Source organism: Amblyomma mixtum, chromosome 5 (genome assembly GCF_055824585.1).
Source record: "Amblyomma mixtum isolate Tamu chromosome 5, ASM5582458v1, whole genome shotgun sequence".
Taxonomy (NCBI): Eukaryota; Metazoa; Arthropoda; class Arachnida; order Ixodida; family Ixodidae; genus Amblyomma; species Amblyomma mixtum.
The window spans coordinates 144604394-144619678 of record NC_143016.1 but is presented as its reverse complement, the minus strand read 5'-3'; the positions used below and the strand labels follow the sequence as shown (position 1 = coordinate 144619678).

The 15285-nt window shown below is 47.9% G+C and overlaps 1 protein-coding gene across 1 annotated transcript in view; it reads right to left on the bottom strand.

Annotated features, from left to right (window-relative positions):
• Positions 1–5024: 5024 nt before the first annotated feature.
• The window catches only part of LOC149343971 (uncharacterized), a 92610-nt gene continuing 82349 nt past the window's right edge, over positions 5025–15285 (bottom strand). Inside the window, exons 16-17 of the mRNA XM_089547116.1 lie at positions 14912–14964; positions 5025–5194 (exon numbers count right to left, since the gene is read on the bottom strand). Of these exons, the coding sequence (XP_089403242.1) occupies positions 5025–5194; positions 14912–14964 (223 nt within the window). The remainder of the gene's footprint in view (positions 5195–14911; positions 14965–15285) is intronic.

Below are 15285 nucleotides of genomic sequence, written 5' to 3'. Positions count from 1 at the left end.
ATATCCACTTCCACGCATCGATGACGCTCTTGATCGCCTGCGCCATGCCCGTTACTTTTCGTCCATCGACCTTAAAAGCGGGTATTGGCAAATAGAAGTGGATGAGCGCGACAGAGAGAAGACTGCTTTCGTCACTCCAGATGGACTTTATGAGTTCGAGGTGATGCCCTTCAGACTCTGTACAGCTCCAGCGACCTTCCAGCGCGTTATGGACACCGTGCTCACCGGCCTCAAATGGCAAACATGCCTTGTCTACCTTGATGACGTCGTAATTTTTTCAAGCACGTTTCATGAACATCTGGTTCGCCTAAAAGCCGTCCTTCAAGCTATCAGAAACGCCGGCCTCACCCTGAAGCCTACGAAGTGCCAGTTTGGCTATGACGAACTGAAGTTTCTCGGTCACGTCGTCAGTCACGAGGGCGTCCGTCCTGATCCAGATAAAACTGTGGCCGTCGCTTCCTTCCCGACGCCGTCAGACAAGAACGCCGTGCGGAGATTCCTGGGCCTCTGCGCTTACTACAGACGCTTTGTTCCCAACTTTTCAGATATCGCCGCGCCGCTTACTCGCCTCACGAAAGAGTCCGTCCACTTCCAGTGGTCTGATGAAGAGCAGATTGCATTTGACCATCTGAAACGGCGCCTGCAGGCTTCCCCTGTACTAGGCCATTTTGATCAGGACGCCGCGACTGAGGTCCACACTGACGGTAGTAACACGGGTCTCGGGGCCGTCTTGATCCAGCATCAGAATGGCGCCGAGCGTGTCATCGCATACGCCAGTCGTGTTTTATCGAAGGCAGAAATCAATTACTCGACAACCGAAAAAGAATGCCTCGCAGTAATTTGGGCGATCACAAAGTTCCGACCCTATCTGTACGGACGCCCATTCCAGGTGGTCACAGACCATCACTCCCTGTGTTGGTTGACCAATCTAAGGGACCCTGCAGGCCGACTTGCGTGGTGGGCTCTCAGGCTGCAAGAATTCGACGTCACGATCGTCTACAAATCTGGTCGCCGACACACTGATGCTGACTGCCTGTCCCGCGCTCCCGTCGAATCTGCGCCTACTGATACGGACGACTTTGACATCTTCCTAGGTACTCTAGGTCCTGTAGATATGGCTGCGCGGCAGCGACTCGACCTCGACCTTCGCGCCGTGATCTCACATTTGGAGGGTCAAGGAGGCGTAGTTCCACGTCCTTTTGTGCGCGTACTGCCTCATTTATCCCTCCGAGACAACATTCTTTATAAGAAGAACTTTGCCGAGAGCCCGAGGTCATGGCTTTTGGTTGTGCCCACTGATCTACGCGACGAAATTATGGAAGCGTCTCATGATGACCCCTCCTCAGGACATTTGGGGTTCAGTCGAACGCTCGCGCGAATACGGTCGAAGTATTATTGGCCACAACTCGACAAGACAGTTCGCCATTACACAAGAACCTGCCGCGAGTGTCAACGGCGCAAGACCCCACCCATGAAGCCTGCGGGACTCCTGCACCCCATCACGCCACCGCTCAGTCCGTTCCAGCAAATTGGTATGGACCTACTCGGACCTTTTCCTCAGTCGCGATCGGGGAACCGCTGGATCGCAGTTGCGACGGACTACCTTACGAGGTCTGCCGAATCACGTGCTCTGCCGTCATCAACGGCTTCGGATGTGGCAAAGTTTTTCGTCGAGTCCGTTGTTCTTCGGCAAGGTGCCCCAGAGGTCCTTATCACTGATCGTGGTGCCGTGTTTGTGTCCGAACTTCTTTCCCAGATACTGAGCTTAAGCCATACCGCTCACCGCAAAACTACCGCATACCACCCGCAAACAAACGGGCTGACCGAGCGCCTTAAGAAGACCTTGGCTGGTATGATCTCAATGTATGTAGACATCGAGCACCGAACCTGGGACGAAGTGTTACCTTACGTCACTTTTGCGTATAACACCGCAGTTCAAGAAACTACCGGATTTTCACCATTTCGCCTGGTGCACGGCAGGGAAGTCACTACCATGCTCGACGCTATGCTGCCCCACCAGCCTGACGTCTACACTCACGCCGATGCTCAACTCGTCGCCCAACATGCGGAAGAAGCCCGACAGCTGGCTCGCCTCCGCATCCAAGCCCGCCAGCAAGTCGATGCTCGGCAATACAACCAAGGCCATCGGGATGTTCAATTCAATCCTGGTGATCGCGTGTGGGTGTGGACTCCAATTCGACGCCGTGGCCTTAGCGAAAAGCTGCTCAAAAGATACTTTGGCCCGTACGAAGTGATTCGCCGTATAGGCGAGTTAAATTACGAAGTGTTGTCGATAGTAACGCGTGCGTCCCGCCGCCCGCCTGCCTCCGAGGTTGTTCACGTCGCTCGCCTCAAACCGTACTGTGACCGCTCGGAGCACGTGGCCTAACTCTTCGCGCCTTACGCGTTTTTCAGCGCTAATTTTGCTTCTCTGCGCATCGGGACGATGCGCCTTTCGGGAGGAGAGCAATGTCATGTGTGTTTCCACTTAACGTCATCTTCAACGAGCGGGGAGCCGATCGCCGGCAAAGAGGAAGAGGCTCGGTGGAAAATCGCTCGTGAGCCCGGCCGCGACCGCTTGGACTGTCCCTGGCGCTGCTCCTGTGGTCTCCAGTGTCCCCACGACCCGCGTCGTTTCAACGACCCGTGACAGTATTACATGCCCTTCCCAAGCCCATTCGTTCGTATTGATTTCGACTAGGATGTCATTAACCCGTGTTTGTTCCTTCAGCCACTCTGCCCGCTTTCAGTCTCTTAACGTTGCACCTATCATTTTTATTTCAATAGTTAGCTGCGTTGTCCTTAACTTAACCTGAACCCTTTGCATATGCCTGCCGTTACCCACTGACGTTAGTAGTGAGTACAGTGAGCCAGCTCCACGTTAAAAAGAACAGTCATTTCACAGACAGGAACGGATTCTAATGCCATTTATGCGCCAATATTGAGAGTGCGTTTTGACTAATAAACCACCGGAGAAAGACTGCTTAGGAATTAGAAAAAAAAGCTTGCTTGCCAGTCGTATTTATGGAGTATTCATTGGCTCACTATTCATAAAGTTTTCCCTTTCACATACGGCTACCTGTACGTCACTATCTTGAATATTGCTAGAGGGCAGCAGAATCAAAGGAGGCGCTCACAAAGTTCGAGGAGCCCATTACTATTGACGCAGGCACTTTTCTCAGCCATCTCACAAAGTTCTCTCTCTCAAAAACTGCCTTTTATATCACAAAACGAAAGCAAATTGTTTACCTAATTCTCTAGGAATTAATCGCAGGTGGGAACCAGATCAACTTTATTATTTTTCTTGCAGTTAAGCTTCGTCGACTTCATGAAGCAACAATGTTCTGTAGTTCTATCTTTACATGAATGAAAGTATGGTTAGAATGTTTAATTATACCATCGCGAAACATCTCTGCGACTTTGAATTTCTTCATTTTCTTGGGGCTACGACCTATCAGGCTACTATGTACGTGTCGTGCGCATTCATTTGTGATGACCTGCCGCCGAGGTGATTCAGTGGTTATGGTGCTCCTCTGCTGATCCGAAACACGCGGCTTCGATCCCGGCGGCGGCGGTCGAATTTCGATGGAGGCGGAATTCTAGAAGCCCGTGTACTGTGCGATGTCAGTTCACGCTCAAGAACCCCAGGTGGTCGAAATTTCCGGAGCCGTTCACTACGCCGTCTCTCATAGCCTGAGTCGCTTTGGGACGCTAAGCCCCATTAAAAAACCAATTGTGATGATCTTGTCTTTGGTGGTACACCTTTTGGCCCAACTGAGCAGGCGATGTAAATCTGACTCGAAGCGTGAGAAAGACGTCCTGAAGATGCTTCTTTGCTGATAGCGTAAAGCCGGATTTTATATCGACAGCATCTATGGCGTACGTCATAGCTCTAGCGGTCGTTGTTTCCTTGAATGCACAACATTGATCAAATTGCATAACATAGCCGGCTTCACACCGCTAAAGGGTAGCACTGGACGTCGCGGGGGTTCGTCCTACAAAAAAAAGCGACTGACATACGACGCATGGCGACACGCGTGTGTAGGCATGGCTGGCTGGGCTCCTCAGACCTTGTTGTTTGGTTCGACTTGCGAAATAGGCCTAACTTCTCAAATTTCTCAAAATTCACTGTTATATTGCAAACAACTTGCTAGTTAGCGCCCTAAGTGAGTTGCGAATGTCCATTTCCGGTGGTGATAATAATGCAAAAGTGCGCCTCTGCTCTATTGAGCCCCGGCAATGTAAAATTTGGCCAATATATTGAAGAGCGGAATCGCAGGCGCGGCGCCATGGCAGGTGGTCTGTTCCCGTAGTACGCTCTTTCCTGCCTTTTTAAAAACCGTGCTTTTATCATGTGAGTATGCGTAAAGCCGCATCCAATATCTCCTCTCCTCTACCTATCAACAACGCTACAGATACTATAGGAATCCAACCGATTCAGGCCTGGCTAGCCAAGTGGCCACAAGTCGGGAACAACCAATAGTGTGGACGGGAGCCGAATCTAGTTGAAAGACATAAGGTCCTCCTTTAGACACACCCTCCATCTTGGGCTTACAACTGTGCAAAAAACCTTCATGCAAGCAGCAAGCCTTTTTCAAAGACGTCTGGTGGCAGGCGTCACCCTCATTGGTCACGACGGCTAACACCATCATGATGGCGGAAATTTAGTTTTATCACTGTAGGCATTTATTCAGGGCTTGTGGCAAGCCACCTGGCGTTCAGCCGGTTAGATGTTTGGTATTGGTGCAAGTTCTATTGGTCTGTGAAAAATGCTCGGACATTCCATGCCTCTGTCCTTTCGAGGTTCTTCAGCTTTGCCAGAAACAGCTTGGACCGGAGGAGAAGATTCTTCCGAGATTTATCTGGCATGAATTGGACCCTCATATTTTAGGAATGGTACCTCCAGTCGTCGTGCACCGGAAGCCTGATATTTCCCTTTGCGACCTAGAGCTCTTTTGCAACGGTCCTCATTGATTTTTCCTGGGTCATCACTAGCGCTGGCTTGCAGCTGCTCGAGATAAGCATTATGCTGACACCGAACCGCTGACTGTGCCTTTCCTCTTCACCACAGATGCAGCAACGTCACCGTCAGATGCCATAAGTTCTTTCCGAACCATGTAAAAGAAGGACTCTGCCACCTTAAGCAAGGTAGAAATTTCCGAGCCGCAGTGGTCTGCGGCCAGCACGACGAAGCCTGCGTGGCATTTCAATGCCTTCGTTAAACTTAACGTTGCATTCCTGAAACAAACTCGCTGCATGGACGATATAGATTACGCGGTTACTTTGGTGATCTATCGATGAAGAATATCTTGAGCTCGGTGGGTACGCACGAAAATGGCAACCTTCGTCTCCGCGTTCACTCACCTTTCGTCACCAAAATAACTATTTTAGCATACTATTTTCACAGGAAATAGAACACGTGCGAAAAAACCAAGATTCGCGTATGAGCTCTTTACCCGCATGGACATACAAGCGTGTGGTCATAATGGCGCATACACCGAGGAGAATTCTTACCGGGTCGAGGAGTCGGAAGATGTATTTGACCACAAGAAGTTCTCCTAGAAGCCATGGGTGGTCCTACGAGGTGGAAAAAAGAAAGGCTACTTTTAATTTGCGACAGTTCTTTTGCGGCCTTAGAACGCAGACAAACTTGTTGTTTCGAGCGATCAAGTATAATATGCCGAAACTATGTGAAAAAGATTTCGCCAAACAAGCCAGTGAGAAGTCGCGCCATTTTTCTGTGCCGCCTTAATAATAATGTCGCGCTGAAGTGTAGCATGAGTTCTAGTGCAGTTTTCGGAAACGACGCGGCCATTTCGGCTCAGATAACCGGTGCGCGCACGTGATCTATTGTACCATGTGCGCTACTGGGGTGCAATGCAAATTTTGCTCTGTAGGTTTTCTGCGATCTACCTTTGTCTCTCCAAATGGACAACGCTATTCCAATGATATGGCTACGTGCCCAATGCCACATGTGAACTGGAAGAGGGTATTTACTGTGGGGACCTTGCCCCACTAGCCCCCTGTGGTTAGCTTCCCCGCGGTTCACGCTGCCTAGCATAGTTGGTTAAGCAACAAGGGAGGGCGCCAGTGTCGCAGCGACACAAGCGCCACGGATGGCGTGTTTGCTGCGCGCGCGGGGGGGGGGGGGGGGGATACAGCCCTCTTCGGCTCGGGACTTTGTCGCGTACGAACGTGTCGACCGGGGTATCCGCTCTCGCCGGTGGGAGAAGCCTAGCGGGGAGGAACGTTTTCCAGCATCTCGTCCCATCCGGCAGCGGGGTATCCCCTGCCCTAGCGTGGGCGAACATTCGCTCGTAACCGTACTAGTGAGTCGGACGTTCTCGATTCCTCAGCGTATTTCGTTGCTAGCTGGCTTTATTATTGTAGCAGGAAATTCCTATTTCTCTCAACCAGAGTGTCGTTTCTTTGTTCCCGCAGAGCAAGGGCCGCCGTGCTCGGCGTGCACTAGCTAGCGTATGCGATCGTGGGGTGGGGTTCCGGCGGTATTGAGTTGTGTCGGCAGTGGTTAAGCGAGTAAAACGTATTTATCTCGCCAATTAAAGCCCCACAGTGCACAATGACAAGACCTTGAGTGGTGGATTAGTGCCTGTGCTGTGCGGCTGTTCAACCACGTGTCGCGGAGTGGAATGCCAATTTTGCGTGCCGCGTTTCGTTGGGAGGGAAATGCCAAAACATCCTTGCGCACCGCACTGTCAGTGCACGCCAAGTGCCCCAGGTGGCTAACATTAATTTGCTGGCCGCCACTGCGGCTTCTATCAAAGTCCGCAAAAGCAGCCCTGGGACATCAAATACCACGGACCACACCGTACCACACGCAGTGACATAACGCATGTTCATTTCTACTCCAATAATGGCTGGGAAACTGAGTCGGCAAGTTATCTACGTACAGCCCTTGTCAAAAGTATAGAGACAAAATTATCTGCATAGATGGCATGCTGTGTGGATTGTTCTAAGTCGCTTACGCTTTTGACCTCTTAAAGGTGATGTTAACTCACTCTGCCATCCCATTAAAAAGTTATCGCTTCACTTACATGAGCACCACTACAAAGAATATACAAGCAAACCGATTGGCCTCGTACCGTCTGATATGCAATGATGCCGAATACAGTAGGTCGCGATATCCTAGAACAGTGTCGATCTCTAAACTTCGCCTTATCTTGTTCAATGCATTAGGGCCAAAAACATTTGCACGGCTGAAGTACGACAAGTCGAAGAAGAGGCGAGATTGCTCTGTCCTTTGACCGTCGTCCTTTGCGTACTTACTGCGTCAATGCTCACTGCAGACGATCGATTGACTGCTGCAAAAGTCGCAAATTCATTCCATATATCCTGGGCGAATGCCTGGACATGGGATTGTATGGTTTGCCCTCGTGTGATCTGCCCGGCCGCCACAGACTCTGCAGTTGAAGCCAGCGTACATGCACTCAGTAGCCTGAACATTAAGCCCGCACTTGCATTCCTTTCAAAAACAACCGTTAGAAAGAAGCGCTAAGGGCTCATGTTCTCTGCTTTTTTAAACAAGACAAAATGTGGTATGCGTATATCGCGTATATATGTGCTTGCTATGTTTCGACCACTACAGTGTCCCTGGGCAGCCTGTCGCAAAAAGTATATACCGTACCTAGCGCCCGTGTTGTCTTCGTCTACCTTAGCCCCTGTTTTTTAGCGCTGCCACTCTGTCCTCTCAATCAACCATACCTGTAGACCAAGGGAGTGGCATGTCTGGTATCTCTGCAGGAGGCTACGGCCGCTCGTCAAAGGGTAGCGTAAGATATGAATTAGCACGATATTTTCTCCCGCGCTTCTTACATCAATCCATATTTTCAGAATAAGCTCTATCATGTCATAAACTGTGCCCCACACCAGCTATTCACTATTATAACTGAGTGCGCTCCACTGAGCCTTTCTCAACGAATTAATGCTTGCTTCTAAATGTAAGTGTTCGTGCTAAATGTCTTACGCCTGATAGTAGTACTCCAAACTACGCCGAACTGTTGTGGGGTCACAAGAACAGAATGAGTAACCGCGAAATATACTGTTTGCTCACTGCCATTTGGCTGTTCCCATAAATACGGCTTTATGACTGTCCCTTGGTTGGTTGGTTGATTGGGGTCTTACGTCCCAAACCGACTCAGGCTATGAGGGACGCCATAGTGGCGGGCTCTGGAAATTTAGAACACCTGTGGTTCCTTAACGTGCACTGATATCGCACAGTACACGGGCCTCTAGAATTTCGCCTCCGTCGAAATTCGACCGCCGCAGATGTTTGGATAAATTTAATATATTATCGATGTGTCAATATGGTTTTCGTTCTGGGTATACTACTGAGCTTACTCTTACAACTATCACAGACAAATTAAGAATTGCCATAGATGAAGAAAATTTTGCAGGAGCTGTCTTCATATCCTTGTCGAAAGCTTTTGACACCATTAATCATCCAATTTTGTACACAAGGCTAGAAGAAACTGATCTTGGTGGCCCCCCGTTATTATTGCTACAAAATTATTTGCATAATGGTGCAGAAACATGGAGGCTAACAAAGTGTGTTCAGCTTAAGTAAAAGACAACGCAGCGATCTATGGAAAGAAAAATGATAGGTGTAACGTTAAGAGATCGGAAGCGGGCGGACTGGCTTTCATTTGAGGGACCTCCTTCTGCATGACATGATAATCCTATGAAATGTATAAGAAAATAAAGACTGATTGTGATTCTCAATAAGAACATTAATGAGAAAGGCAGCAGCTCACTGCAATGGGACATCCCGCCAGTAAGGAAGGATCGAGTAAAGAAAGCATTCAGAGCAATCTAAATGGCGAAAGCAGCTGGCGAGGATCATGTAACAGTAGATGTAGATCATGTAACAGTAGACGAAGTAACGATCATGCTAGAAAAACTAGCCACCCTGTATCTACAATGCATTATGATCTCGACCGTGCCAGAAATTCGGAAGAACGCTAATATTGTCTTAATTCTTCAGAGAGGAGACGTCAAGGACTTGAAGTATTAGAGACCGATCAGCTTATTGTCTGTTGCGTACGAAGCATTTCCTAAGGTAATCACTAGCAGAGCAAGGAGAACATCAGACTTCAATCAACCAAATGATCAGGCAGGTTTTCATAAAGAATACTTGACCATAGACCATATTCACACCATCAGTTAGGGATAGAGAAATTCTCAGAATTTAACTGACCTCTACACATAGCCTTCATTGATTACAAGAAACCGTATCACTCAGTGTAAACCTCAGCAGTCATGCAGGCATTACGGAACAAAGGTGTAGGATAGCCTTATGTGAAAATACTGGAAGATACCTAAACGACTGCACAGCTGCCATATTCCACCACAAAGTAAGGAATAAAATTCCAATAAGGCAGGGTATCAGGCAGGGTGTCACTATCTCACCTATGCTATTAATCGCCTGTATACAGCAGTTGTTCCGAGACCTGGATTGGGAACAGTTGGGGGTAACAGTTAATGGGGAATACCTAAGTAATCTGCGATTCGCTGACAACACTGCTTTGCTAAGTTACTCAAGAGATGAAGTGCAAAGGGTTATCAGTGATTTACACAGGGAGAGCAGAACAGTGGGCCTAAAGATTAGCATGCAGAAAACCAAAGTGTTATTCAACAGTCTTGCAAGGGAACAGCAGTTCGCAATTTGTAGCGAGGTGCTGGAAGTGGTAATACATCTACTTAGGGCAGGAAGTGATCCCTGATCAGGATTATGAGAGGGAAATAATAAGAAGAATAGCAATGGTGTGGAGTGCATATGGCGCTTTCTCTCAGATCATGAATGCCAGTTTACTTATTTCACTCAAAAGAAAAGTATACAACAGTTGTATCTCACCGGTACTCAGCTATGGGGCAGACATGTGGAGGCAAACTAAAATGGTTCAGGTTAAGTTAAGAACGCCGGGAGCTATGCAAAGGAAAATGATTGGTGTAACGTTAAGAGTCCAGAAGGCGGCAAAGTGGGTGAGGGGACAAACGCGGGTTAATGACATCCTTGTCGAAATCATTAGGAAGAAGTGGGCTTGGGCAGGGCATGCAATGAGAAGGCAAGATAACCACTGGTCCTTAAGGGTAATGGAGTGTATTCGAAGGGAAAGCAAGCATAGCAGAGGGCGGCTGAACGGAGGGGGGTGAGATTAAGCTTGCGGGGATACATTGGCCGCAGGAGGCAAAGGACGGCATTATTTGGAAAGACATGGGGCAGGCGTTTGCCCTGCAGTGAGCGTAGTCAGGCTGATGATGAGGACAACTCTCTATATTTGTTTTTCTTAGCAACACCCCATAGTTCGGTATTTTCTGGCTTTGTTGTGGCTTGTCAGATTACGAAAGATGCAATTATCGGTAAGAGATTTGCATTCGAAGTTGAAAACTCTTCCCGCCGCCCTCACTTAAAGTCGGGACAGTCATGAAAAAATAGACTGAAAGTGGCATAAACGTGTACCCCGCGATTACTGGCTGTGAGCGTTTGAGCCTAGCTGCAGACATAATGAAAACTACCGCCGGTCGGACTTTGAGGGCCTCTATCAGCCGCCGCTACTAACTTCGTTTATGTCTGCACCAGCGTTACGATGGATCTCGTTCTCGATCCCGACAATGAAGTTCTCGCAAAAACACTGTGGACTGCACTTCATCGACCTCAACCCCTTTAGCTTTAGAGGGATCAGGCGGCGGTCTAGCAGGATAGTCCGAGGCTGGAGGAATTGGCAGCGTCGAGATCCAGCCAACAGGCTACTGGTTCGGCAGCTGGCACCCGCTAGCCACGGCCACGAATGGTGAGTAGAGACTGGTACGTACGGACATATTTAAATTCCGTACTAACAGTCATTGTAGCATTGGTTAGGCAGCCCATCGTCTTAGTACGTTGACGAAGGGAACACGCCGAAGGCTACGTTTGCTAACGTGGAGGCTCGTGCAACATTAGCTAGGCGCATGTGTTTTCCTCTTCACGGGTGCGTCCCGCAGCACGAAATTCGGTCGAGGAGCTCTTAGAGAAGCACTACGACTTCCTCTGCTGCTACGCATTTGTAAATAGAGGCGCGTCAAAAACACGCGGGCACGTCAAAGCGCTTAGCCGCGAAGCACAAAAACACAGAAACTCAGCTGGCCGCCTGTTGCGCAGCCAAGAATACCTTTTTTTTTTGGCTTCCGACATTGAGCTCTTTTTTTATTTGTTTTCTGCATGTGAAAAAATAGAACAGGTCACTAAAGCTCTGCCCTAAGTGTATGACGTTAAGGGCAAGGGCTTTAACGGATCAAGGCCCATATATGCTGAATTGGTTAAGTCGTCGCTTTACATTCATCGACCCCTGGGCTGCCCATACCACTCCTGGCGTAGTGGTGTAGGGGTCAAGCGATGTGCCGCTACCCTGCGATCGCAGGTGCTGCCACCAGTGAGGGGGGCTTGTTTTGACGCAGGTTACCCTTCGCAACCAACATCTCGCCATCAATCCAAATTTAACTGACAAATGCAACGGTGGCCACTTTGCTCTCAATCTGGTGGGCAGGTTTTAATAACTCCACAAGGTCACGTGACCTAGGTGGTCGACCTAGATTGCTTCAGCCTGTATTTTTCACTCACGACACTGACGACGACGCCGGAGTTTCTTCAGAACGGGAGCCTTAGCGTTACCGCGTCAAAAAGTGCACTAGCGGTTTCAAAACAAAAGTATATAATAAATAGCTTTATACTTCAATATCTAAAACGCTCAAACTTCATGCACGTTTCTAGCCTCATAAATCCATCGTCATTTTCGGTTGTCATTTCGTCACCACGTTGGTTTTTGCGAGATTGGGCTGTGGCGACGATACATGCATTTTAGTTCTTGCTATGTTCTACCTTACAAGAGATTTCTTTTCAGTAACAAATGTCTTTTTGTGGCGAGGCGGTGTTACTCTGTACACAGAAGCCAACTTCAATTTCTTCTTAGTGTCGTACCGCGCAGCCACTCCTGCGTCCACGAAGGAGGCGACTTTGTCCACTCTCGTAAAGCGAGCTCTTCATTTTCACGGCTAGCTGTAACTAGAGTAAACCAAGAATTCGTAACCGCCGAAGAGTTGGCTACACGGCTACGAAATTTTGATGAGAAATTCGAAAGCGGTGCAGACTGAGAAAATGGAGACATGCGTATTGTATTTCGTATCCGCAGCTTCTTCGTAGCGGTGTTTCGAAGCGAAGGTACGACAAACAGTTGACACTCCGCATCCTTGGGCCTCTTTTTATTTTGCTATTAAAAGAGAGACAACTTTTGCGGGTTTGTTCCTGGGGCTGTCGTTTTTGTCCGGTTCGTTTTGTTCCCACGTCCTTATTTTCATTGTTGGCATCTTATTTCTTTAGGCATCTTATTTCTTCTCTCCTCAGTAAAACTACAACCCATTGTGAGAGTTGCCTTATGAATAAGAAAAGCACGAAATCGTGCAACAAAGGGCACACGTCGCAACTGCAGTATCCTTTGGTGCTGAGCTACGTTTGGCAAAAATTTTTTAAAGAAATAAATAAGCTGCAGCCGAGAATTTATCCTTGTAAAGGCGTCCCGTTTCAGATATTTTAATATGTTTTATTGCGCGAGTTTGTTGCACAGAGTTGCGCTAAGCGCTCAGACTTGCAAAAATGATCTACATTTTAACTCCCCAGAGAAATGCAGCGTGCTGCGCGGAAGGCAACCATAGATAGCTTCTACACTGATCAGTGCATCTTGCAGCTGTTTGAAATTTAATCTACACTTTCTTTCCATCTCCCAAAGGGGCCGCTGCAATCTTCCTTCTGGACCCCCCCCCCCCTCCTTCAAACTACATTTGCCGTTTCGACAGAGAGCCTGCCGTGCTTTTCTGCGCTCTATGAAAGCAATAAGTATTGCAAGCTCTTGGCATAGCTGACCACATGCAGGCAGTACCAGTCTTGCCTACAGCTCTTCGCTGTGACCAGCGTCGCGTCGAAGCGCCATAGGGCGGAGATCCAATATAACGCACTCGGCTGTTAGCTCGACTCTTTGCAGTTTTTAGGGTATCGGGCTTGCTAAGGACCTGGCTTTGGTCGCTGTCAGCCCTGAAGCATTGAAGAGCGCCGGCGCCACGTTCTGGCTAGCACCATTTATCTTTACCAAGGATTCGAAGATGAGGGTTAAGTGTTTCTTCAAGACAGCTGTGACGCCATTGTGGTGTCTACAGGAGGCTAGGATTTTTTGCGCATCTGGCAAAGATGTGCGTCTCTTGAGAATGTAGTTCAGCACTAATCACATTTACTTAGGTGCAGTACACAAGCACAGTTAAAATAACGCCTACTTTGGCGAGATTTTGGAGTGGCTTACGGGAAGCAAATAAAAAAACAAGGTAAAGCATAGCTCCAGACATACCAACCAAGAGCAACAATGTTGTCTTGTGCCTTATGTCTTTTCCTGTGTCTTGTGCCAATGGGCGCGGACCGTAGCGCCACCTAGGTTACGCGACCTTGTGGCGTTGTCACAACCTGCCCAACGGATTTTTAGCAAAGTGACCACCATGGCAGGCGGCAGTCAAATTAATGATTATTCTCGGAAAGAGAAACCTGCGGCGCAACAAATAAGCACCGCCGGCGGCAGCACCTGCCCCCACAGGGCAGCGGCGCCGCTGCATCACGTCGACAGGAGTGGCATCTCTGAGTGCTATATGAACGTTAAGTAGAGAATGACAAATTGCGCATATATGGAAATTAACCCACTAAAGCTATCGCGTCATAGCTTCAAAGCGGAGCTTAAGTGCCCCCTGCAATTGAAGAATGAACACATCCTTTCACCCGTCTACTAGGTTTAGCTACGTTGCCTGCGTTACTAAGTAACGAACGTTAAACCCCCACCACTTTGCTCTTGCCTTCATGTGCGCCACTTCGAAGTATTCATCATTGGAAGCTCACGTGAAAACTTACCTTCATAAAACAAAGCTCTGAAGAAGGCTTTCAGAAAGTCTCCCAGCGACATGGTAACGTAGGTCTCCCTGAAATGTAATAGAAATACACCGTATCAGAGGCGACAGGGCATATTATGACGAGAGATATTTGCAAAAATAGTCATAGCTGAGCGAATCACAGGTACGGAAATCTACGATTCACTTTGGATACTCAAGGATCCGTGGTCCCTGCGGGGATACTGGATATTTCAGGCAAGGTAGAAATAGCTGCTCTCTCTCTATGACGCTTTTTTACAGCCTTCCTGTCCTTTTAGGGTAAATTAATCCATGAATTAATCTAAACGTTATGCGTACATCCGACGGCACATTCTTTCTGTGCTCATTTTGCTAGGAATCATGCTATGATTAACTTTTACATCATGATTTCTTTAGTGGAATGTCCGTGCGCGCAAAATTCAATTGGCCGCTGATGACCCATCAAGGAACCGCTGAATTTCCATATAAATAATCATGTTGTAACCTCAGCAGTAAGTCAAAATTATTGATTCAACTAAACTGTTCTTCTTTCTGTTTACGCTCACTTCGTGCTATGTTTCAAGCAGGGCCAGTAAACAATGTCATTGGAAGAAATAAGGACAGTATGACAATATATGACGCATTATTAATTATTACCTCTGGCTGCCTACAAATTAGTATCGCAGCAGTGGAATAGTGATTAAAGGATCCGTCTCTTATTCAGATGTTATTCGTCTCTTATTGGGTTGAAGACTAATTAAGTGAGTATTGTAATGAAAGTTCTTCACGGGTTTTCTGCCCACTGCTTATTAATAAACTATACTATGAATCACCTTCCGACATTTGATTCTCACCTGAATTTCGGATAGACTAAAATTGGGGCAGCATAGACCAGTGGAACGACTGCAAGAAACAACATGCGTTATCCAAAGAAAAGAGAGAGAGAACAGTAGGACTTTATTATAGGAATAAAAATGCTTACAGATGTAGTTCTTCCCAAAGTGCACCTCGAATTCAAAGTTGGTTATATCCGGCCTGCAACCAGAGAAGGAATTCTTAAAACATCTCGTGTGCTCGAAATCAGCGCCTCTAACAGCCAACAAAATATGTTACGTTATAAAGCAAATGGAGTGGAAATTAAATAAAACCATATTTTTCCTTTGTTGCGGCATTTCATATATGCTCGAGGTGGCGATGGAAACACAAGCGATTGTACGGGCAGGAGGGTTATGCATTGAAGTTCACATGGAGAAGAGGACAAGCACAGATAGGGCGGGAAAGAAACGCAACGCATGCTTCCCTCGCATCTCGTCGTCGATATCATGCCTGAAGCGTGAAGCGATTGTTTGTTCCGGC